The 18,857-nt window shown below is 36.2% G+C and overlaps 1 protein-coding gene across 1 annotated transcript in view; it reads right to left on the bottom strand.

Moving 5' to 3' along the window:
- Nucleotides 1–18,857, bottom strand: part of ARHGAP15 (Rho GTPase activating protein 15) — a 574,327-nt gene that overhangs the window by 484,644 nt on the left and 70,826 nt on the right. The window contains exons 3-4 of the mRNA XM_016196534.2: nt 14,917–14,985; nt 2,583–2,644 (exon numbers count right to left, since the gene is read on the bottom strand). Coding sequence (XP_016052020.2) covers nt 2,583–2,644; nt 14,917–14,985 — 131 coding nt within the window. The remainder of the gene's footprint in view (nt 1–2,582; nt 2,645–14,916; nt 14,986–18,857) is intronic.

Below are 18,857 nucleotides of genomic sequence, written 5' to 3' on the forward strand. Positions count from 1 at the left end.
TATAAGTATTTAAGTATAAAACTGTAATCACTTTAAAAATCAAATGAAAGAGGAATATAGGAATGGTTTGGTGTATTACTGTCCCATCAACATAGTGGAATATTATATGTAATTAAACATGGTGACTATATCCATAATGCTCAGTTTGTAAAGTAGTTATAATGCAAACACAAGCAAACCCCAAAATATAATACAGAGTAAGGTTATGCAACAATCTGGATCAAATTTAAAGATTTCCGGTTACTGAGGACTTTCATCAGGAAGGTAAATAGATGATGAGAGACTTTATAGTTGCAAAGTCTAAAGTTGACAAGGTATTAATATCTAAAGTATATTAGGAGTTCTCTCAAAAAAAAAAAAATGTAAGAAACCCAATAGAAAATAGTCAAAGTTTAATGCAGAGGCAATTCTCAGAATGTAGAGCCCGACTGACTGGAAAGAGATGAAGTGATGCTCAGCTGAAATACCAATCAGAGGAATAACCATAAATGTAACACTGAAGTAATGCTCTGTGGCCATCAACTTGCAAAACTGAGAGTTATAGGAAGCTGTGTGCTGATAAGCTTAAGGCGAGACAGAGCCCTTCTGCCCTGCAGAAGGAATGCGAACTTATGCACTCCAGGAAAAGGCCTGGCAACACCACTCAATGGATTTATAACGTCTGTGCCTTACAACCAAGCAATTATTCACTCATGGGGATATGCACCAGAGAGAATTACTAACAGGTTAGTGAGGAGCCATATAAGTGGTTTATTGCAATGTTGTTTGTGATCAAAGGAGTTAGGGACAGTTTAGGTGCTCACTCCTGGGAGCTTGAGTAAGTAAAATTTGCTGTATGTACACAGAGGCAAATGGGGAGCAGTTGGAAGGAATGAACTCATTTTATATAGATAGATATAGATAGACATCCAAACGCTAACAACTAAAAGTAGTAAGCAGCAGAATGAGGTTTAGGAGACAAAAAGGCTTATGCAATTAAGAATCACTCACATACACACAGCTACGCACTGCTTTCTAGAATGCCACACAGACAGCCAGATGAATACATGGAGAGTGAGTATGATGAACACACACTCTACAGAGGACTGAAGTGAGGATCGGAGACTGAGAATCAAATAAAACCAGTTATGGGTCCTTCCAAGATGATGTTAATACAAGACCACGCACTGAAGAGTAGGATCAACTCAATTCAGTGCAACTGAGGTTTAAAAAAAAAGCAAAACTAAAAATTATGTAACTTTAAATGAAAAAAGCTGAAAGAATTCATAATGGCGTGCAAACTGACTGAAATGACAATAAGAGTACAAACTAACATTTATTTGAATTTAAACTAGAACCTAGACATGGTGTGCAAACTGATTAAAGTGACAACAAAGAAAAACTCAAAATAGTAGACACACTGATTGAAACGACCTGAAAATAATTTCATGTGGGTCGGTTAGGGAAAGAGCTCTGTTTTGCTTTTCTGCTTTTTCTTGAAACCACTTTCAAGGGAAAACATTCGCAAGGATGGTTTATGGATGGTTCATAAGCAAGGATACTTTATGCCTTGTTTCTCAATTTGAGCACTTTCTACATACGTTTGGAGCTTGCATATCACCCAGGACAACACGGGTTTGAAATGCATGGTCCCAGATATGAGGATTTTTTCAATAAACACAGTCGGCCCTTCCTATCTGCTGGTTTCACCTTAGCTGATTCAACTAAGCATATGGAAAGCACTATTTTCGCATTCCCAAATGCAGATTCCCCACCTAGGATGCCCAACCACGAGGCAAAAATTTTCAATCCAAGCTTGGTTGAATTTGCACATGCAAAGGGGAACTTTAAGAGACAAAGTGATAGGCTGATTTTCAACTACATGGGGGATGGGTGCCCCTAACCTTCCGCTTTGTTCAAAGGTCAACTGTAATAGAACCTATAAGAAAAATAGGAAAACTTCAAAAATGGAGATGATTATATATAAATATTCCACACATACACAATATTCTAGTGTCTTTCCCTACCTCCTATTAACCTTACTTTTTTCCTTCAAAGTTTTTGCTGTTGTTGACTGAGGAATGCTTATGACCTTTCCTTAATTTCTCTCACCTACTGTGTCCATCGAGCCACCAAATTCAAGTTCCAGATTTTTAGCTGACAGATGATTTTATTTTCCTTTTCTTATTCTTAAATGATTTTTATTTGGGCAACAAATATATGTCAAATCCTCAAGTTGAAAAAAAAATGACGCTCCCAATGTGTTGTGGGCAAATTTTATATGCTGCAAAAGGAGTCCATTCATCTACTAACCTGTTAATCTCAGAAATCAAAGCCCATTATCTTACTTCTTTTCATTCTTTAAAGAGTTCAAGTCCTAAGAGGACAAGAGCTCTTTATTTATGTATTCTGTGCAACAATATAGAATGTAGTACTTTATTGGGAAACTATAGTTATAGTAAAAATAATGATCATTGTGATAGCAGAGTATATTCTAGTCTTGTACCATAGGGCCTTCCTTTCCAAACAATACTGATGACACGAGTTGAGGGGATGGGGAATTAGCACAGTTATATAAAAGTGGATTAAAGAACTTTTATTACCTTAGTTTCTTTCCTCCATCGGCAATTTTAGCTTTCTGAAGATAGCCTTCTTTTTCAACCATCTGCAAGAAGAATGCATATGTTAAAACTGTGACAAACTCCCATGCATTATTGGTTTAAATGAACCTATGCTTTCCAAAAGTCATTGCAGTGATAGAAGTTTCCAGTCATAGAACTTCATTAATAATGCATATATAGCTTATGGGAAGTGCCTGCAAGATGATAGTCATTACAAGCCCTTAAATATCCAAAAGAAAGATTACAAAGAGTAATGTGAGTGATTTGTTAGATAGTGATACACCTTTACTCGCTTTTCCTTCTAGGCATTGAAGTAACTTGCTTAAAAAATTGATTAACAACAGTAAAACAAAGACAAATGAAATGTCTTTCTTAATTTTACCAATCATTCTTGGAAAAGTTCTTTTGTTTTTTCACTCCTCACCCTCACTTCCTCATGTAGATGCTGAGACCAGGGATTGAGAACAATTCAATGGAGCCAGGTAACTGAGCCACATGAACCATTGAAAAATATTTAAAACAGTGACATTGCATGCATTTTGTTCAGTTTCCAAGATACACTGTGTAGCACCATCCCATTACCTTCTTCTGTGATGTGGATTTGTTTCCTTTCCTATTTGTACTTATTGGCTTTCATTACTAACGCATCTGCAAGTTTCTTAAAGGAGATTCAATAATGTCTTATAACAACACCACAGAAGTTTTGTGAAGTTCTAGGGTAAATTGTGATGTGTCGACTCCCAGAAAAGTCTACAAGAAGTGTTTTAATTTCTTAGCATTCCACTTCTACCTTCCTCTTGTCTCCCCATCCCCCCATCCCAAGTCCTTACCTTGTGCTCAATCTGTTGGTCTTGATGAGTCGCTGATACCTTTTTCCCCATGCTATATGCTAAAGACTTTAAGAAGTCACCTGCCTAATATCAAAGAACCGCACTCCCTTTGTTCACCCTATACACTTTCCCCATGACTCTAATGCTCCACCTTCACCATGTCTCCATCTCACAAACTCCTGAACATATTAACTCTACTTTAAAATGCAATTTGTTGTTAGAGAGTTTTTCCATGATTCTTTGCAATCTCTTTTAGGGAACCCTGTCCTGAATCTCCATTTTCGTTCTGCCATTGTCACTATCATAGCATTTATTGGATAATTGGTAATGGTCCATTTATTTGGTTGTGCCTGCACCTGTTTTGTCACTTTACCTTTCACACCTGGTTTCCCAGAGAACCTGGAGTATTTTATGGCACCAAGAGTCACAATAATAAATACTGTTTGTGCAAATGAGTGGGTGAATAAACGACTATTTAAATTTTATTTAAATCTTTATAGGAAACTGGAAACAGCTGAAAAATATCATCTGTACTGTTACAGGTGTAAGGCAGATGTATTTGGCAGTAAATGAGTTGTCCCAAACTACTAAACCTTTGCCAGTTAAATAATTGGCTATTACAGACTCACTCTGATATAAGTGAGATCTTTTCTGACTTATTCATTATTATGTTCCTAATACAAAGCTCAGTACTTAGCCTTCAAAATATATTTGAGGAATACACTTTTAAATAAATATGATGAAGATAATCATGATAACTTATGATAATTATAGCAAAGTATTTTTCACATATCTACATTTCCAGAATATTACTCCTAACTGCAGCATGCTCTCCGCAAGCATAAAAAAGTCTAAGGAAACTCTCTTACACAATTTTTAGAATTGTGATGTTCTACTCTCTCTTACACAATTTTTAGAATTGTGATGTTCCTTAGTGGCTGATACATCTATTCATTTGCTTTTCCCACCTTTTATTCTATGTATTCCGTTCCTTTGTCTTGGTGCCAATAAATCTTATTTGCTTACTCACTAAGAACCATATAATACATTCAGTATTTAACTCTGGGCAGCCCTGGTTTCTACAGCTGTTTGGAAGATGGGTGTTTTCAATAGCAATTAGCATCCTTAAGAATGTATACTGAGAAATTTTGTTGGAAAAAATTTGTTTTATAAGTTTTCTTCTGATGAAAATAGAAGTTACCAAAAGCCTGAATTTATCTACCAAAAAACTACAAAACTTCTTGACCCATCAGAAAATAATGATGCATGCTTTCTCAGCTAAGAATATAGTCTTTCTTACCCCAAAAATATTCACTAAAAGGCCACTGGGTGGACATTTAGTACCCAGAGATGTGTTACTGTTGATCATTTCTCTAAAAAAGAAGAGGAATGTGAAAGAAAAAAGCTAATACTCATGTAGGGAGAAATCAACATAAACAGGTTCAAATTATATACCTTAAAATTCCCTCTCCTTGAATACATAAGCTATGTCTCTCCAGACACTGCTGGACCTTCTCAAGGTTCCTGAGACTAAGACCAGGGTCTGTATTTCTCATGTTATGACTCTATAAATGTGATATCATTGCCATCAAACAGGCCGAGCCATTTCCCATGGACTTGGTCAATGCATTACAGTTTCCAGGTATAACCGCAAAGAGGTCCCAGAAAAAGAGAGAAAGAGGTAAATAGCAAGTTAGTAATATTTTCCTATTATCATCTTCCAAAATCTAAGTTGCCTTCAGTGTCATTAGAATAAACTAGACATCTTTTACTGTGTACTCTTACCTACTACACTACTACTACTATGTGGATATTTTTACGTAGCTATGTGTATCTGCATGCACATTTCTACATGTAGTTGTATACATGTACAAACATCATGCACACATTCCCACTTCTTGGATCAAGTGTTCATTTCTCCTCATTGCCTCTTTTATACTTGATCTACAGTCATTCATTCTTTCAACCAATTTTCGAATAGAAAAACCTCCGTTCCCTTAAATACAGCTGCTCTGATCACCCTGTTTCTCTTTTAAGGGGAATGGATCCCATACTCCCCTCCACGTGTCTCAGAGACCTAGGCCGACTTTTGCCCTGGAAAAGAAAACTCCAACCAGGCTTCCTACACTAAAAGTGTTGTCTTATTTTAAGTCTCATTCTGGCAAGCAAATCTTTCATGAGGTAGATTTAATTACTTTAGTTTTCCTTCTCATCATGCTTTGAAATACCTCACCATGTTCCAGGCACCAAGAATCAGTTACTCTGGGAGGATCATAGGATCTGAAAGAAGTATTAGGGCAAGAAAAATATTGCTATGTGTTTTGTATGTAGATTTATATATGGTACCATATTAATCATTTTAATTATTTATTCCTACCTTAAGTTAATGCCATGGTTTGAAAAAACAACAATAGATAAATTATAGTTATGTATGTTGGTCATCTAGGACCCAGATGGTCTTGTCTCTAGTAATTTACAGTTATGTATAGCTTTAGATCTAGGTTGAGGATACTATAATGCCAAGTTCTGGGCCAACTTGAAGGTCTTTAAGATAGTGACAGTCCCTAAATTATGAATACTTAAAAAATGTCAACCAATCTTTAGATGCTGAATCTGGCTTCTTGAGCTATTTGTCCAATGTCCCATAGAAGCCTTATTTAATGCTAAGTGGCAGGAAAGATCAGCAATTTGTCCAGATTGGATGTCAGCCAGTCTGCTAGCATTGAGGAAGTACTCAGCAGACACAACTCTGCTCAGATACAGATGAAAAGAATGAATGGTAGCAGGATATCCAGATAGCACCTGTTTATCAACCTAAGTTGGAGGTGGTAGACAAGGCAGGAGAGCAGAAGACAACCTCTGATTAATGTAACACTCGTGGCAGGAAGACCAGCCTGTAATCATAAGTACAGACACTGCAATTTTTTATGTGAAGCTTTCACGTTGTTCTCAGATAAAAGAAGTAGAATTGAAAACAATAGGTTTTCATCAACACAAATCTACCAAAAGAATTCTGTCAAAATACATATTAATAAAAAGAAATGAACCAAATCTAAGGCTTTAGCCAGATTTTGATCAGAAAAAATTGGCTTTTAACACCAGAACCACAATGCCCTTATTCCTTATAACATCTGCTCAGTTATTGTATTCAAGCTATTGTTCTTTTCCCCTTTGTTCTGATTCTGTGTTCAATGGTGATCCCCTGACTCCTAATTCAGCTCCCTAGGTCCTCTGATGTAGAATGTGGATGACTTACAGAGTCAGCATCGGTAAATCCACTATTATAAATTCATAAATCAGAAGTATAGTTTACACATCAGGCTCTTACAAATTTGGTTACTATGAGATAGTACCTAAGGATCATTATCTCTGTAAGCCTTGATAATTTTGATAAATATACTTTTTCTAGACCCCCAAAACTGAGACAGGTCATAGCCCTAAACTTGAGTGAAGCATCTGAAGTAGTGCCACCTTGTGGAACTTTCTGTAACTAACGGGCCTGCTCCAAGACAGTTGCCTCATCTCTCTGTAACTATCACTCTGGGCTACTATAATTTTCAAACAGATTTAGAATTTATTTTCCTATTTAATAATGAGGTACTTACTATATTTTTCTGAACTTTTAATAGATCACGGTACTTTCTGATAATCTTGTTTGGTTCGTTTTGGTTATTTCCATTACAAAGCTCAGAATGAGGCCACATTTGGTTATATCATTTTACCCCCAAATGATGCTTCTCTTTTCCTCTTAAATCTCTTCTTTACTTCTTCAGTACCCATGGAAATAGATACTTTTGTCTGTCTTCTTTCCATTGGATTTATTTTTTGATGTATTTTTATTTTTCTATTTTTTAAATAAAAATTTTATTTAAGTTGTACAACAGTGTTTTTTTGTTTTTCTTTTTCTTTTCTTTTTTTTTATGGAGCCCTCTGACATTTCACAATAAACTTACTTTTATTTACTTATTTATTTAAATTTTTAAATTTTTTTAAATTTATTTTAATGTTTTTATCTTTATTGTTGAGGCCATTACAGATGCCCCCCTTTTAACCCCACTGATCCTCTCCACCCCACATCCACCCTACCCCCAAACCCTCCCCACACCAATGTCCATGTGCATGGGCCATGCCCATAAACATACAAGTTCCCTGATTAATCTCTCCCCACCCACACCCCCCTCCCCGCCTTCCCTCTCAGATCCCTCAGTTTGTTCCAAGCTTCTGTGTTACTGGATCCACTTTGTTCATCAGTTTATTAAGTTGTACAACAGTGTTTTGATATACATATATGTAGTAAAATGATTGCTATAATCAAGTTAATCAACTTATCCACCTCCTCACATAGTTACCTTTCTTATCTTTTCTTTTTTTGTGGTGAGAGCACCTTAGATCTACTTTCTTAGCACATGTCCAGTATATAATACAATATTGTTAACAATAATCACCATGCTGTATATTAGATCTCCAGAACACATTAATCCTACGTAACTCCATTGGCTTTTCTTCTCGTTACATTGTCTTTAGGATGCACCACTTTACCCCTTGGAGCTCACTGTTTACATTTTTCTTTCCAATTATTTTTATACTGTCTCTTTTTTTTGCTATATCAGATCTGTTGGTCTTGTGTGTGGACACAATCCATTAGGAACAGAAATGAAAGCAAGGGAAACAAATCATCTTAACAATCCAGCTTATCTGAATATCATATAAGGTACTAATTTTATGAAGAATGAAATGCTTCATTATAGAAATACCTTACATGCAGCTTGAAATACGATGCTTTTAGAGACATGAAATTATGAAATATAATGTTTTTGCCTAATGTAAATACATAATTTATTGTGTGCATACTTTTAAAAAGTGGTATACCAAAATTCACTTTGGATACAATGATTGCATGAAAAGGAGAATAGAGGAAACGCAAAGAAAAATGACTCCGAGTCATGCATAAGTGGTGCCCGGGAAGGGGCTCCCAGAAGTTCTTGAGAAGCTGGGCTTGATTTCCGGCCCGGGAGTCAGGCCGAGCCTGCTCACTGGCACCTATTTATAGCCATCTGCGTACATGCTGCTTGTAGCTTTCACGGATATTCTCCCTTTCTTACTTTCACTCAGGACGAGAGGACATGCTGGGCTTTGGGGTTCTGCTGAATGTCTTGAATCTTGTTTCAAATGTTGGGTTTGGCAAAGTACATGTTATGCTTTGCCAAGCTCTTTCCCCCATCATTTTAAACCCCTATGTATTTCAAAGGAAATTTTACCCACATGTCCTGATTTATTTACCCCTAAATCATCAAAATGTCATCTTGAAAAAGCTACTATTTGATGTTTTAAAAGCCCCATAGCCTTTTTCCTGAGCCTTTCATCTTGTAACCAGTGTGTTTTATTTGGTCACACCAAACAAATCCAGGTTCTGTTTGGGAAACAGGCTGATGAAGGCACCTCTTTGTGTCTCAAAAAACTTTCTTCAGTCTTCTGGAGGCTTTTCTTGTATCTCACCTCTCGCTCCTCCTCAGTTTCTCTCTTCTGTCCTGAATTCTATTTTGTGGTGTCCTTGATATAACTATGTTACTTTTTCTTTGCCTGACATTGTGAGTTCAGCAAGAATGGCTTTCTCTGTACTGTCTGGGCAATTTATTAGCATAATTCACTTTTTGTTGTTGTTGTTATAATTTCAGGCTAGGCAGTAGGAAAGAAAGGATTACTCAATGTTAATAGCCTTTTTGTTGCTGTGTGTGTTCTTTTTCTTACTCTGGAGTTAAATGAACTTAAAATGTGGGTCTGGATGGGAGAAGTTATTGTGTAACCTCTTTCTATGTTTGAATGGCTTCTAAACTCCTTACCATCAGCTACAGGCCCTTCATGACCTGAGCTCTGCCCCCCTCTGCCCACATCCCCTGACTTAGTTCCCTATTTTAGCCAGTGTGTGATTCTTGTGCTTTTTCAAATGTAAGAATTTGTTCTGACCTCCAGACCTTTGCACTCGCTGTTCCTTCTGTTTGCATCGTTCTTCCAGTTCTTTGTTTCCAGACAAATTCTACCCATCCTGCAAATCTCAATTTAATTGTCTCTTGCAAAGAGTGATTTTACGATTTCTCAATCCAAGATAAGCTCATAGAAACTTGTTTTTCTGCCATTAAAGTGTGTTTTGTAATTTGTATTTACAGAATGATTTCTTCCTTTACTTGTTGAATACTTCTCTTTACCCATAGGTTGAAAGCTCCTCAAGAAAAGAACATGAGTACTTAGTGTAATGATGCACACCCCAAAACCAACACTGCGCCTAGCACAGGAATGGCCTCAACAAAGACCTGAATTCATAAACACACTCTTGTTTGAGAAAAGGAAGTGCGCATGAAACAATGAAAACATGGAGATGGTTTCTATTAGAGTTATTAAATTATATAACCTACTATTAACATACCACCAGCTTAAAGATCTGGGAGGGTATTATTTCAGAAACCCTAATTTTATCTCACCAAAGTGGAATTTTGAAAGATTGAAGGGCTTGTGGATTTTTTTAATAAAAAAAAATTGTTTGCAGTTTAAGAAAAGCACAGCCCAATCAATAGAATTATCTCCCCAAAGTGGCTGTCCTTTGTTTTAAAATAAGAAAACACTGTATGCTCACAATGCCTTTCATCCTCAAGCCCTCACAAGTATTAATTAATCTACAAAATGATATCTGGCTCCAAAAGGTAGAATCTGTGACTTAAGGTTTATCTGCAAAAACCTGCTTTGCCTCCAAGCCATGGCAACTTCCTGAGCTCTGTCCTCCAAATCCCCCAGCTCAGGAGGTAGCAGACGATTCTCTGAAAACTGCCACAGGCTTTTGACTCCTGCAGGGTTATCCACAAACATGTCTTATACTCTTTTGATAAAAAATAAAGATGATAAAGATTTAACATGTTCTAAATAGGGTTATTTTCCTCCAACATTTCTTTACGGGGAAAAAAGGAAAGTGTCCTGAAAATAATTAAGTCTCATGAACAGTTACAATATGAAATATACAAGATCAGGAAACAAACACATATTAGTGTATTTGATGTTTCATGTTTAAAATTGTTAATGCATTATAACACTTGCTCAGCAACCACATAGATCCTCAGAAAAGAATTTAGATCTCTTGCATTGGTGGCATATGGGTTTGAATACCATGTGGCAGAAGTGATGTCTCCTGTCAGTGAACTGGGTAGTTTCCACCATGCGATTTTAGATTCTAATTAAGAATGTATTCTTTTTGACACTATCCGAAAGAAATGTATTATGCTTCTATTTAAACTTGTTGATCACAATCTATTTTACTAAAAAGAACATTCAGAGGTAAAGCATGGCCACCAAAGAATGATAGCATCTTTGAGAGCCCCCATAATGGCAGAGCCCACTTTTGTAAAATAAATCATTTTCTTCCAAGGGAATGGATCTAATGGGACAATTTTGCCAGTTATGCTCAAAGCCAAAGCCTCTCATGATCCTTGGGAAATGTTCAGGGAAGTTCTGAATATGAGAGATGAAAAAAGGGAGATATGTATAGCACCAAATGTTAGACATAAATAATCTCAAAATTCCACATCATAAAAATAATGAGTAATAACACCAACTTAAATATTTTTATTATTTTCTAAACTGTTTATATGTATATTACTTCATACATGGTAGCTCATTCTGGTAGGTACTGCCAAGGGAAACTACTGCAAAAACCTATGCATGACTCCAGAAGAAATACTGAGGCATTATGGGAGGAAGGAAAATTGCAGGGATAGAAGTAAGTAAAAATTGCCAGATTTGTGGAAAAAATAATATGTGACTCTAGGTAATATATATATGTTAGGTTAGTCAGATGTAAAGAAAACTTTATATTTTCTGGAATAATCAAATCTTGGTACAAATTGTAATAGTTAAAAATTAATCAAAATTTGTTGTTTGGGGGAATTGGTGGTTATTTTGGCATTGCCCATCATAATGGAGTAATTCATAAATAAGAGTTGTGGGGTAGGTGTGAGGTGGAGGGAGCCAATGGGGGAAAAAATGTTCTCTAAGTTGAGACTTGAGTAATTAATTATAAAAATAAGATACTGTTACATGTAATTAAATTGAAAAATTGTCTTGCACTATGAAAAGCAGTCATATATTTATTAATATCTGAAATCAACAATATTATTTTAATAAACCTTTAATATCTTAATATTAAATCAACTGACAAGCATGTCTTTTCTGAACAAACACTAGTGCCAAAAGCAATGTAAGGGGAAGTATTATGTAATAAAGAAAATACAAGTCATGACCCCTAACTTCAAAGCATTTACAGTCTAGCCATGGAACAAGTCTATTAACCATGAAATAAGAGTGAACAACAAAAGAGTGCCGGGATGAAGAAACTATAATTGTTACAGAAAATTTAAGCTCCTTCAGAGAAAGAGCCATGCCTTAATCATGTTACTATTGCTGGCCTGAGGGTAGGTATTTGGGAGTAGATAATAAATAAGGTAAATCAGGGACCATGAGAGTTCTGTAGACTTGGTGTGGTAGAAAATAGGAAGCTGTTTTGACAAGAAGAATGAAATAATAAAGGTTCTGTTTAAAAAAGTTTGGTGTGGGAGGGCAACGATCCTGTGTAGCACTGTGTGCAGGGGACAGTAGAGGGACTGAGATCAGAAGCATCTGAAGGCCTGGGCAAGGGTGTGCCTGTGCACAGGAAGGAAAACGTGGGTACCACATCCACTGTGAAGAAACTGCTTCAGAATATGGTGAAGGGTCATAGAGAAAACAAAGGAGCCAAAGAAAATGGGTTCTAAGCCTAGATAAATGTTTACTACTAGTACAGAAGAGCTCAGTGCGAGGGGAAATCAGTTTGGAGGTTTCACTTCTGAGATGACTCTAACACGTACAAGAACAAATGATTAATTAGCACTTTAAGATATAGGATGAGATAATGAAGAGAATGTATACAAGGATAGATCTATGTATTATATAGGTGTGGAAGTAAAAACCAAAGCCATTAACTATCTCATTTGTGCACTTATTTAACATATATGTACTGAGTCCTTACCGTGTTCTAGCAATTGTTCTGATAATGGAAATGGAGTTATGAAAATAGGAGACAGTATCCTTGCTCTCACAGAATATTCTAATGAGATGACAAACAAATAATATGTTACATGGTTGAAAATTCTATGGGGAACATTAAATTAGGGTGAGAGAAAAGGATTGTGAATGGAAATGGTGGGGAGGGATTGTTTGTTTGCTTTTAAGAGAGATTAGGAAAGACCTAACTTAAAAGGTGGTATTTGAATGCAAAACAAATGGAATAATGAGCTTTACAAATTTCTGAGCATCAAATAAATTATTTTGTAGCAGGCAGAGGAAAAAACAGTTTTAATGACCCTGTAGAAGAAGTAAGGTGGTCAACTTGGCTGGAGCAAAATGAGCCCCGAGAAGAAAGAAAATGATGAGGCCAGACAGGTAGCTGGGACCAGTAGGATCAGATGAACCGCTATATGTTGTTCAGCTTTTACACTGGGAGTGATGGGAAGCCAGAGAGGAATTTGAGCCAAGGAGTGTCACATGACATAACTTGTATCCTAACAAGCTCCCTTGGGATGTTGTGTTGAAAATAAAAAGTAGAGAGCAAGGGTGAAAGTGGTCACATCAGTTATGAGGTTATGGAATAACCCAGGTGAAAGGTGACATAGTATAAAGGTGGTGATGAACTGATTCTGGGCTAACTTTAAACATAGAGCTAACAGGGTTATTTGATGTTTAAGTTTATCTTATAAGAGAAACAAAGAAGTCAAAGATGACTTTACAAGTTTTGACCTGGAAAATTATGCTAGCATATTATAAAATGGAGAAGACTGGGTTTGGGAGAACATCAGAATCAGCTTAGCACATATTAAATTTGAGATGTAAGTTAGCCATATAAATGAAAATGTCACATGTAGAAATGAAGTTTGGGGCAGTGGTCCATCCTGGAGAACTGGTTAGTGTAACATGGTATATAAGGTCATAACACTGAACAAGATACTCTAGGGAATACATATAAAGAAAAAAGAAGGAAGGTTAAGAACTGAGTTACAAAATGAAGAGGACTCAACTGAGGAGATGGAAAATGGGTGGTCATTTAATTAATTGGAGATCCATGAGAAAGAGGTTTGCTAGAAGCCAAGTGAAGAAAATGTTTTTTTATAAAAGAGAGTTATCAATTGGATTAAACACTCAGGTCTACTAAGGAGAAAACTTGAAGCTTTATGAATGAGTTTAGCAATATGAAAGCAATTGATGACCTTAATAAAAGGTGAGTGATTGGGATAAAAGCCTAAATGGACTTGGTTCAAGAGATAAAGAGATGGGAGAAATTAACAACAGTAAAGGTAGATAATTCTTGAAAGGAATTTTTTATTCTAAAGCAGAGGAGAGTGATGGATAAATAGCTAGAATGGAGATCAGGAATCTAGAACACACAAAGCAAAGAATAAGATAACTGAATAAGAAATAAGATAACTGAACTAAGAAAATATAAATATTTTTGGTTTTAAGAATGAAAAAGCCCAAGGATAACAGGGATGGAATAGCAGGAGATAGATAGGAATTATGTCACCACTGTGTAGTATTCTTTGAGTCAATGGACTGGTAGCATGTTGAACATTGAGAAATACAAGAAGTATGGGCATGCAGGAAAAAGGGCATTATATTTATCAAAAAGAAGGTCATTAACAGAAAAAGCATCAGAATATATCAGAAAGGCTGTACTTACATATTTTTAAAATATCTCTAATATTTCATTCATTCATGTTATTTATAATGTTTCAGGACCTCTTCTAGTCATTTGGACAATAAACAAAAGTGAAAAAACAAACAAACTACCAATTCTCATGGACTTACAATCTAATAGTAAGGGATGAATTTTTCCTTTAAAAAATTATTAAAATTTGCCATAGGTCTCCCAAAATCTCTGATTCCTGTTATTTGCAGCCTTGTAATTCCTTCTCCTTGAGTATAGACTGGATTGAATAACTTCCTTCTGACCAAAAGAATGTGGCAAAGTTGATGGGATATCATTTCCACCATTACGTTACAAGAGATCTCAACTTCCATCTTGTCAGCAGACTCTCTTGCCTGCTCAGCTTGCTGTGTGCTTTGAAGAAGCATGCGTCCGTGCTGAAGAAGCCCATGTGGCAGGTCACTCACTAACTGAGAGCAGTCTCTGATCAAGAGCCCTGGAGGAGCTGAACTCTGCTGACAACCATGTACTTGAGTTGAAAGCAGATATTTCTCGTCAAGCCTTCAGACGTGACCCAGTTCTGGCTGAACACTTTGATTGCAACCGTTTGAGAGACTCTGAGTTAGGGGACTCTGCTAAGCCATACTCGGCTTCCTGATCCACAAAACATGAGGTAATAATGTGTGCTGTTTCAAGTTACTGAGTTTTGGGTAATTCACTTGGTAGCAGGAGATAAAGCATACGATCTTGGAGTGAAGAAATCACTTACCAGTTGTTCCAATGGAGGAATAACATCTTTCAAGATATGCTGTGAATGATTCCTTCTGTGCCGGGATATCTGCAAAATAATTGACATATGATATTATTATATTCTTTTTCTTAAAAAAAATCTGCAAATGATTTAAAAGACTACAAATTAGTGAGTGTACATGAAGATAACCATATTCAGTTTCATTCAAGGGTGAATGAAGTTGATAAAAATAGGAAGTCAATCCTTTGGAGACTGACTAATTTGAATAAAATGTGTATTCAAAGATGGTTGGCTGCAACCATATCTCATATTCCACATGCTCTTTCTACCTTGTAACCTCCTACAAGTGGTGGGGTCTATCTATGTTCTTCATTTTGAACCTGGAAAGACCTTTATGCCTGCTTCAAACAAAAAGTACAGCAGAAATGCTTATTTATGGCTTCAAATATTAAAGCATAAAAATGAAATGTTCTCTTAGAACCCCACATAATCTTACACAGAAAGGCCATAGGGTGAGGCCTCTAGCTGACAGACTAGCTGAGGTGCCAGAAGACAGACAATATCAACCACCAATCAGGTGAATATAAAGATCTTCTGATGATTTCTTCTCCCAGCCATCCAGCCACCCCCAGGCTTCAAGTCTTTCAAGCAGACACTTTATTCAAACACTGTGTAGTAGAGACAAGCTGCTCCTGCTATGCTTTATCTGAATTTTTGACTAAATTCTACCAGAATTATAAAAAAACAAACAACAACAACAACAAAACACTAAAAAACCCACATTGTTTTATACCTCTATATTTCAGGGTGGTTTGCAATACTGTAATAATTGGAACAAAATATTTAATATTGAAACACTTTGCGATATGAGGTGAGCTCAGCTTTTTCAGAGTCAATGTTCTATTAATTTTCATGTCTTCCACTATTATCCAGATGTATTTAGATATACAGCAATCACATGAATAAGTGCCTTTGAAACAAATTTTTAAAAATGTTTTACTGTTGTTTCTCCTAAAGAAGCCTCATAGACAAATTCTATAATACAGTTAAAAGAGAAAGAGATATATACAATTCATTATTGTACTATTTGATAACTTAAGCAGAAGCTCTCGTTAATAGTGGTATTTCACTAAACAGGAATTTTCCTATTTTGCAAGGAGAGAGTGGGGATGGGTGGGACAGGCTGGGAGAAAGAGAGAGAGAGAGAAAGAAAGAGAGAGAGAGAGAACTTTATTTATTAAAAGTAATAATAAAGCAAGCCAAGGACTATGTCTAGCAAAGAACTTTGGATGTCTTTGGCTCTGGTTGCTGGCAGAAGGAACTGACTTAAGTGATATTCGATCAATGCCTACTAAGATTTTGAGGGAGTTGTATTGTATTACCAAAGAAACCAGAAGCCTGACCTTACAACAACATGACTGTAAACAACCCTTGAATCCCATATTTGCTCCACAGAAACTGGATTATAAAGGCAATACGACCTTCAAGGAAGCCACTCTCTTTAATGCACATTTCAGATGTGGCCCATGAAGGACAATGGAGAAGGAAGAGCCTCCAGAGAGCAGAACCAGAAACACTGGACAACAATAGCCATGGGGAAGTCCCTGAGAAAAGGAACCAGGACGACCAGGAACTGTCTCTACTGCCAGGACTGGGATCTCACAGGGCCTGCTCAGCAGGACTAAGTCATCACTTTAGTTCAACGACTGTTGGCTTTTATTGTTCTTTCCTTTACAGATGAGATGGGTTTTGTTTGTTTTTTCTAGTCATCAAGTCTCCTCTCCACCCCCCCCACCCCCCCGCCCACTATTCTCTATTGGATTTGATGAAGAAAGTAGAACAGAGAGCTCATTTTCCAAATTCTAACTTCTTGACCCTGGGGAGAGAAATTGGTCAGATGGAGAAAGATGCTTATCACTGCAGGCTCAGGGACTGGAGCTTGATCTAGTAGCCGGTTGGGACTTTTATTGTCTCCTTTGAGGGCGCAGATGGATCTATTTCTAAGTATTGGGAGACAGATGTAAATTGATATACAAGAGGGTAAACTGTGGCAGAGCCTGATGGTCACTCCTCAAATTCTGCCCTCTCTTTCCTGGGCACATGTCTAGACTGCATTTCTCAGTTTGCCTTCTCATTAGGAGTGGTCATGTGGCTCCTTTAGACCAATGGAAAGTGAACAGAAACAAAGAGAACCTCTGCTCATAAAGCTCTTAACCTGTTAGTGCTTCCCCAACATGTTCTCTCTTTCCTCCTGCGCTGGCTGCAGAAAACATGGAATGAGGCCTTATGGGAAGATGAAGATGCACTGTTCTCTGAGTATTTCCTTCTAGTCGCCTGCAGAATGCTTTCCTTTCCTATAAGGCAATGTTAAAAAATGTGTTGTGTACATATCTCCAGTGGCACAGGAGATTATTTTACCCAATGAATGTTTTAATTTTAATTATTATTTACATAATTTTAAGGTTTAGTGGAAAGAATGATGACATTTATTAGTGATAAAATATATTTTTCATTAACATAAAGTTATCTAAGTATATGAAACATGGGAAAAAGCCACAAACATAATAAGCGAATGACTGAAATATGATAAACAAATTTGAATGAGAAAAAATTGGAACAGAAATAACCAGTTACTGAGCACACACATTTCACCCTTGAAGGAAACCATTAGTTCCATGATATAAACAAAATTCAAATTGATAAATGATATGATAATATTGTCTGTTATCATTTATTGAGTGTTTATTATTTTCCAGGCACTAATCTAAGTGTTTTGCATTTATTAATATACATAATTCTCACCCAAACCTTAAGAGGTCAGTTATATTACACCCTTTTCATAATGTTAGAAATACAGCCAGATTGTCTTGAGTAACTTTGAAAAACCACAGCTAGTGATAAGTATGGGTGATATTTTAACACAGAACTAAGCCCTTGATAAAGTGCAATAGTTGGTTGAAATTTATTGTTTTACCAAAAATATAAATGTATATGTATAAAGACAGGCATTAATTGCTTAGGGAACTACAAAGTTGAAACCCCCTGTGTGCATAAATAGATAATTCTGGGACAGGAATTTGAAGAGAGTCAAACTTAAAAATTTGTACATGGTTACACAGGAAGCTAGAAATCAGGTTTCAAATATGTTATAAATCATCTTAATATTCCTTTAGGGGAAGCAATATTGCTGATAATTCTTAAATCAATAAGCTAGCCAATCTATCACGTTCAATCAGGTTATGAAGATGTGGGGGGGGCATTTTTCATCACCTGTCTTTTGCTTTACTGTTCTTCTCAGTTAAGCTTTAGGCACAGAAATGTGTTATCATCCCAAATCAGGTTACACTGACTGAGACTTATGATTTAGAAAATTCTGGATCCAAACCTTTTCAGTTGTCTTGCATGGATATCAGGAAAAGTTAGGATTTTTTAAGAGAGCTGTCTGTATATGATTATATACTTAATTGAAATAATTGTAAAGAAAACTTGAGGTCAACCAAGTTTTGATTGAAACTTGAAGGGCAAAGGCTCTCTTATGCTATAGTATATATAACAGAAAATATTATAGTACATATAATTGTTTATAAATAGCTTATTATTATTATCTGGTATTTTTGCAAATCATTATGGGGCATAATCTTGAGAAACATTCCCACTTAAGACATTAGACGTCCTCCAAACCATTCAATTTAGCCAGTAAACACCTCATGTTCAATACACTCATATGCCAATCATTTCTAATAGTAGGTGCTCAAAATGTACATTTTTGTTAAAATTATAAAATATCTTTAGTACTAGTACTGCAAAGAGACTATTTTGTTTTGGACGGTACTATTTTTTCTCCATAATTTCATAACTTCTAAATAGATCTAATATTAAAAACCTACAGTTTGTTCTGCAAATTACTTCTGGATAAGTTTCAGAATGTGGGCAACAGTGAGCTCCATTGTGTGACCTTA

Source organism: Miniopterus natalensis, chromosome 8, assembly GCF_054644295.1.
Source record: "Miniopterus natalensis isolate mMinNat1 chromosome 8, mMinNat1.hap1, whole genome shotgun sequence".
In the NCBI taxonomy this organism is placed as follows: Eukaryota; Metazoa; Chordata; class Mammalia; order Chiroptera; family Miniopteridae; genus Miniopterus; species Miniopterus natalensis.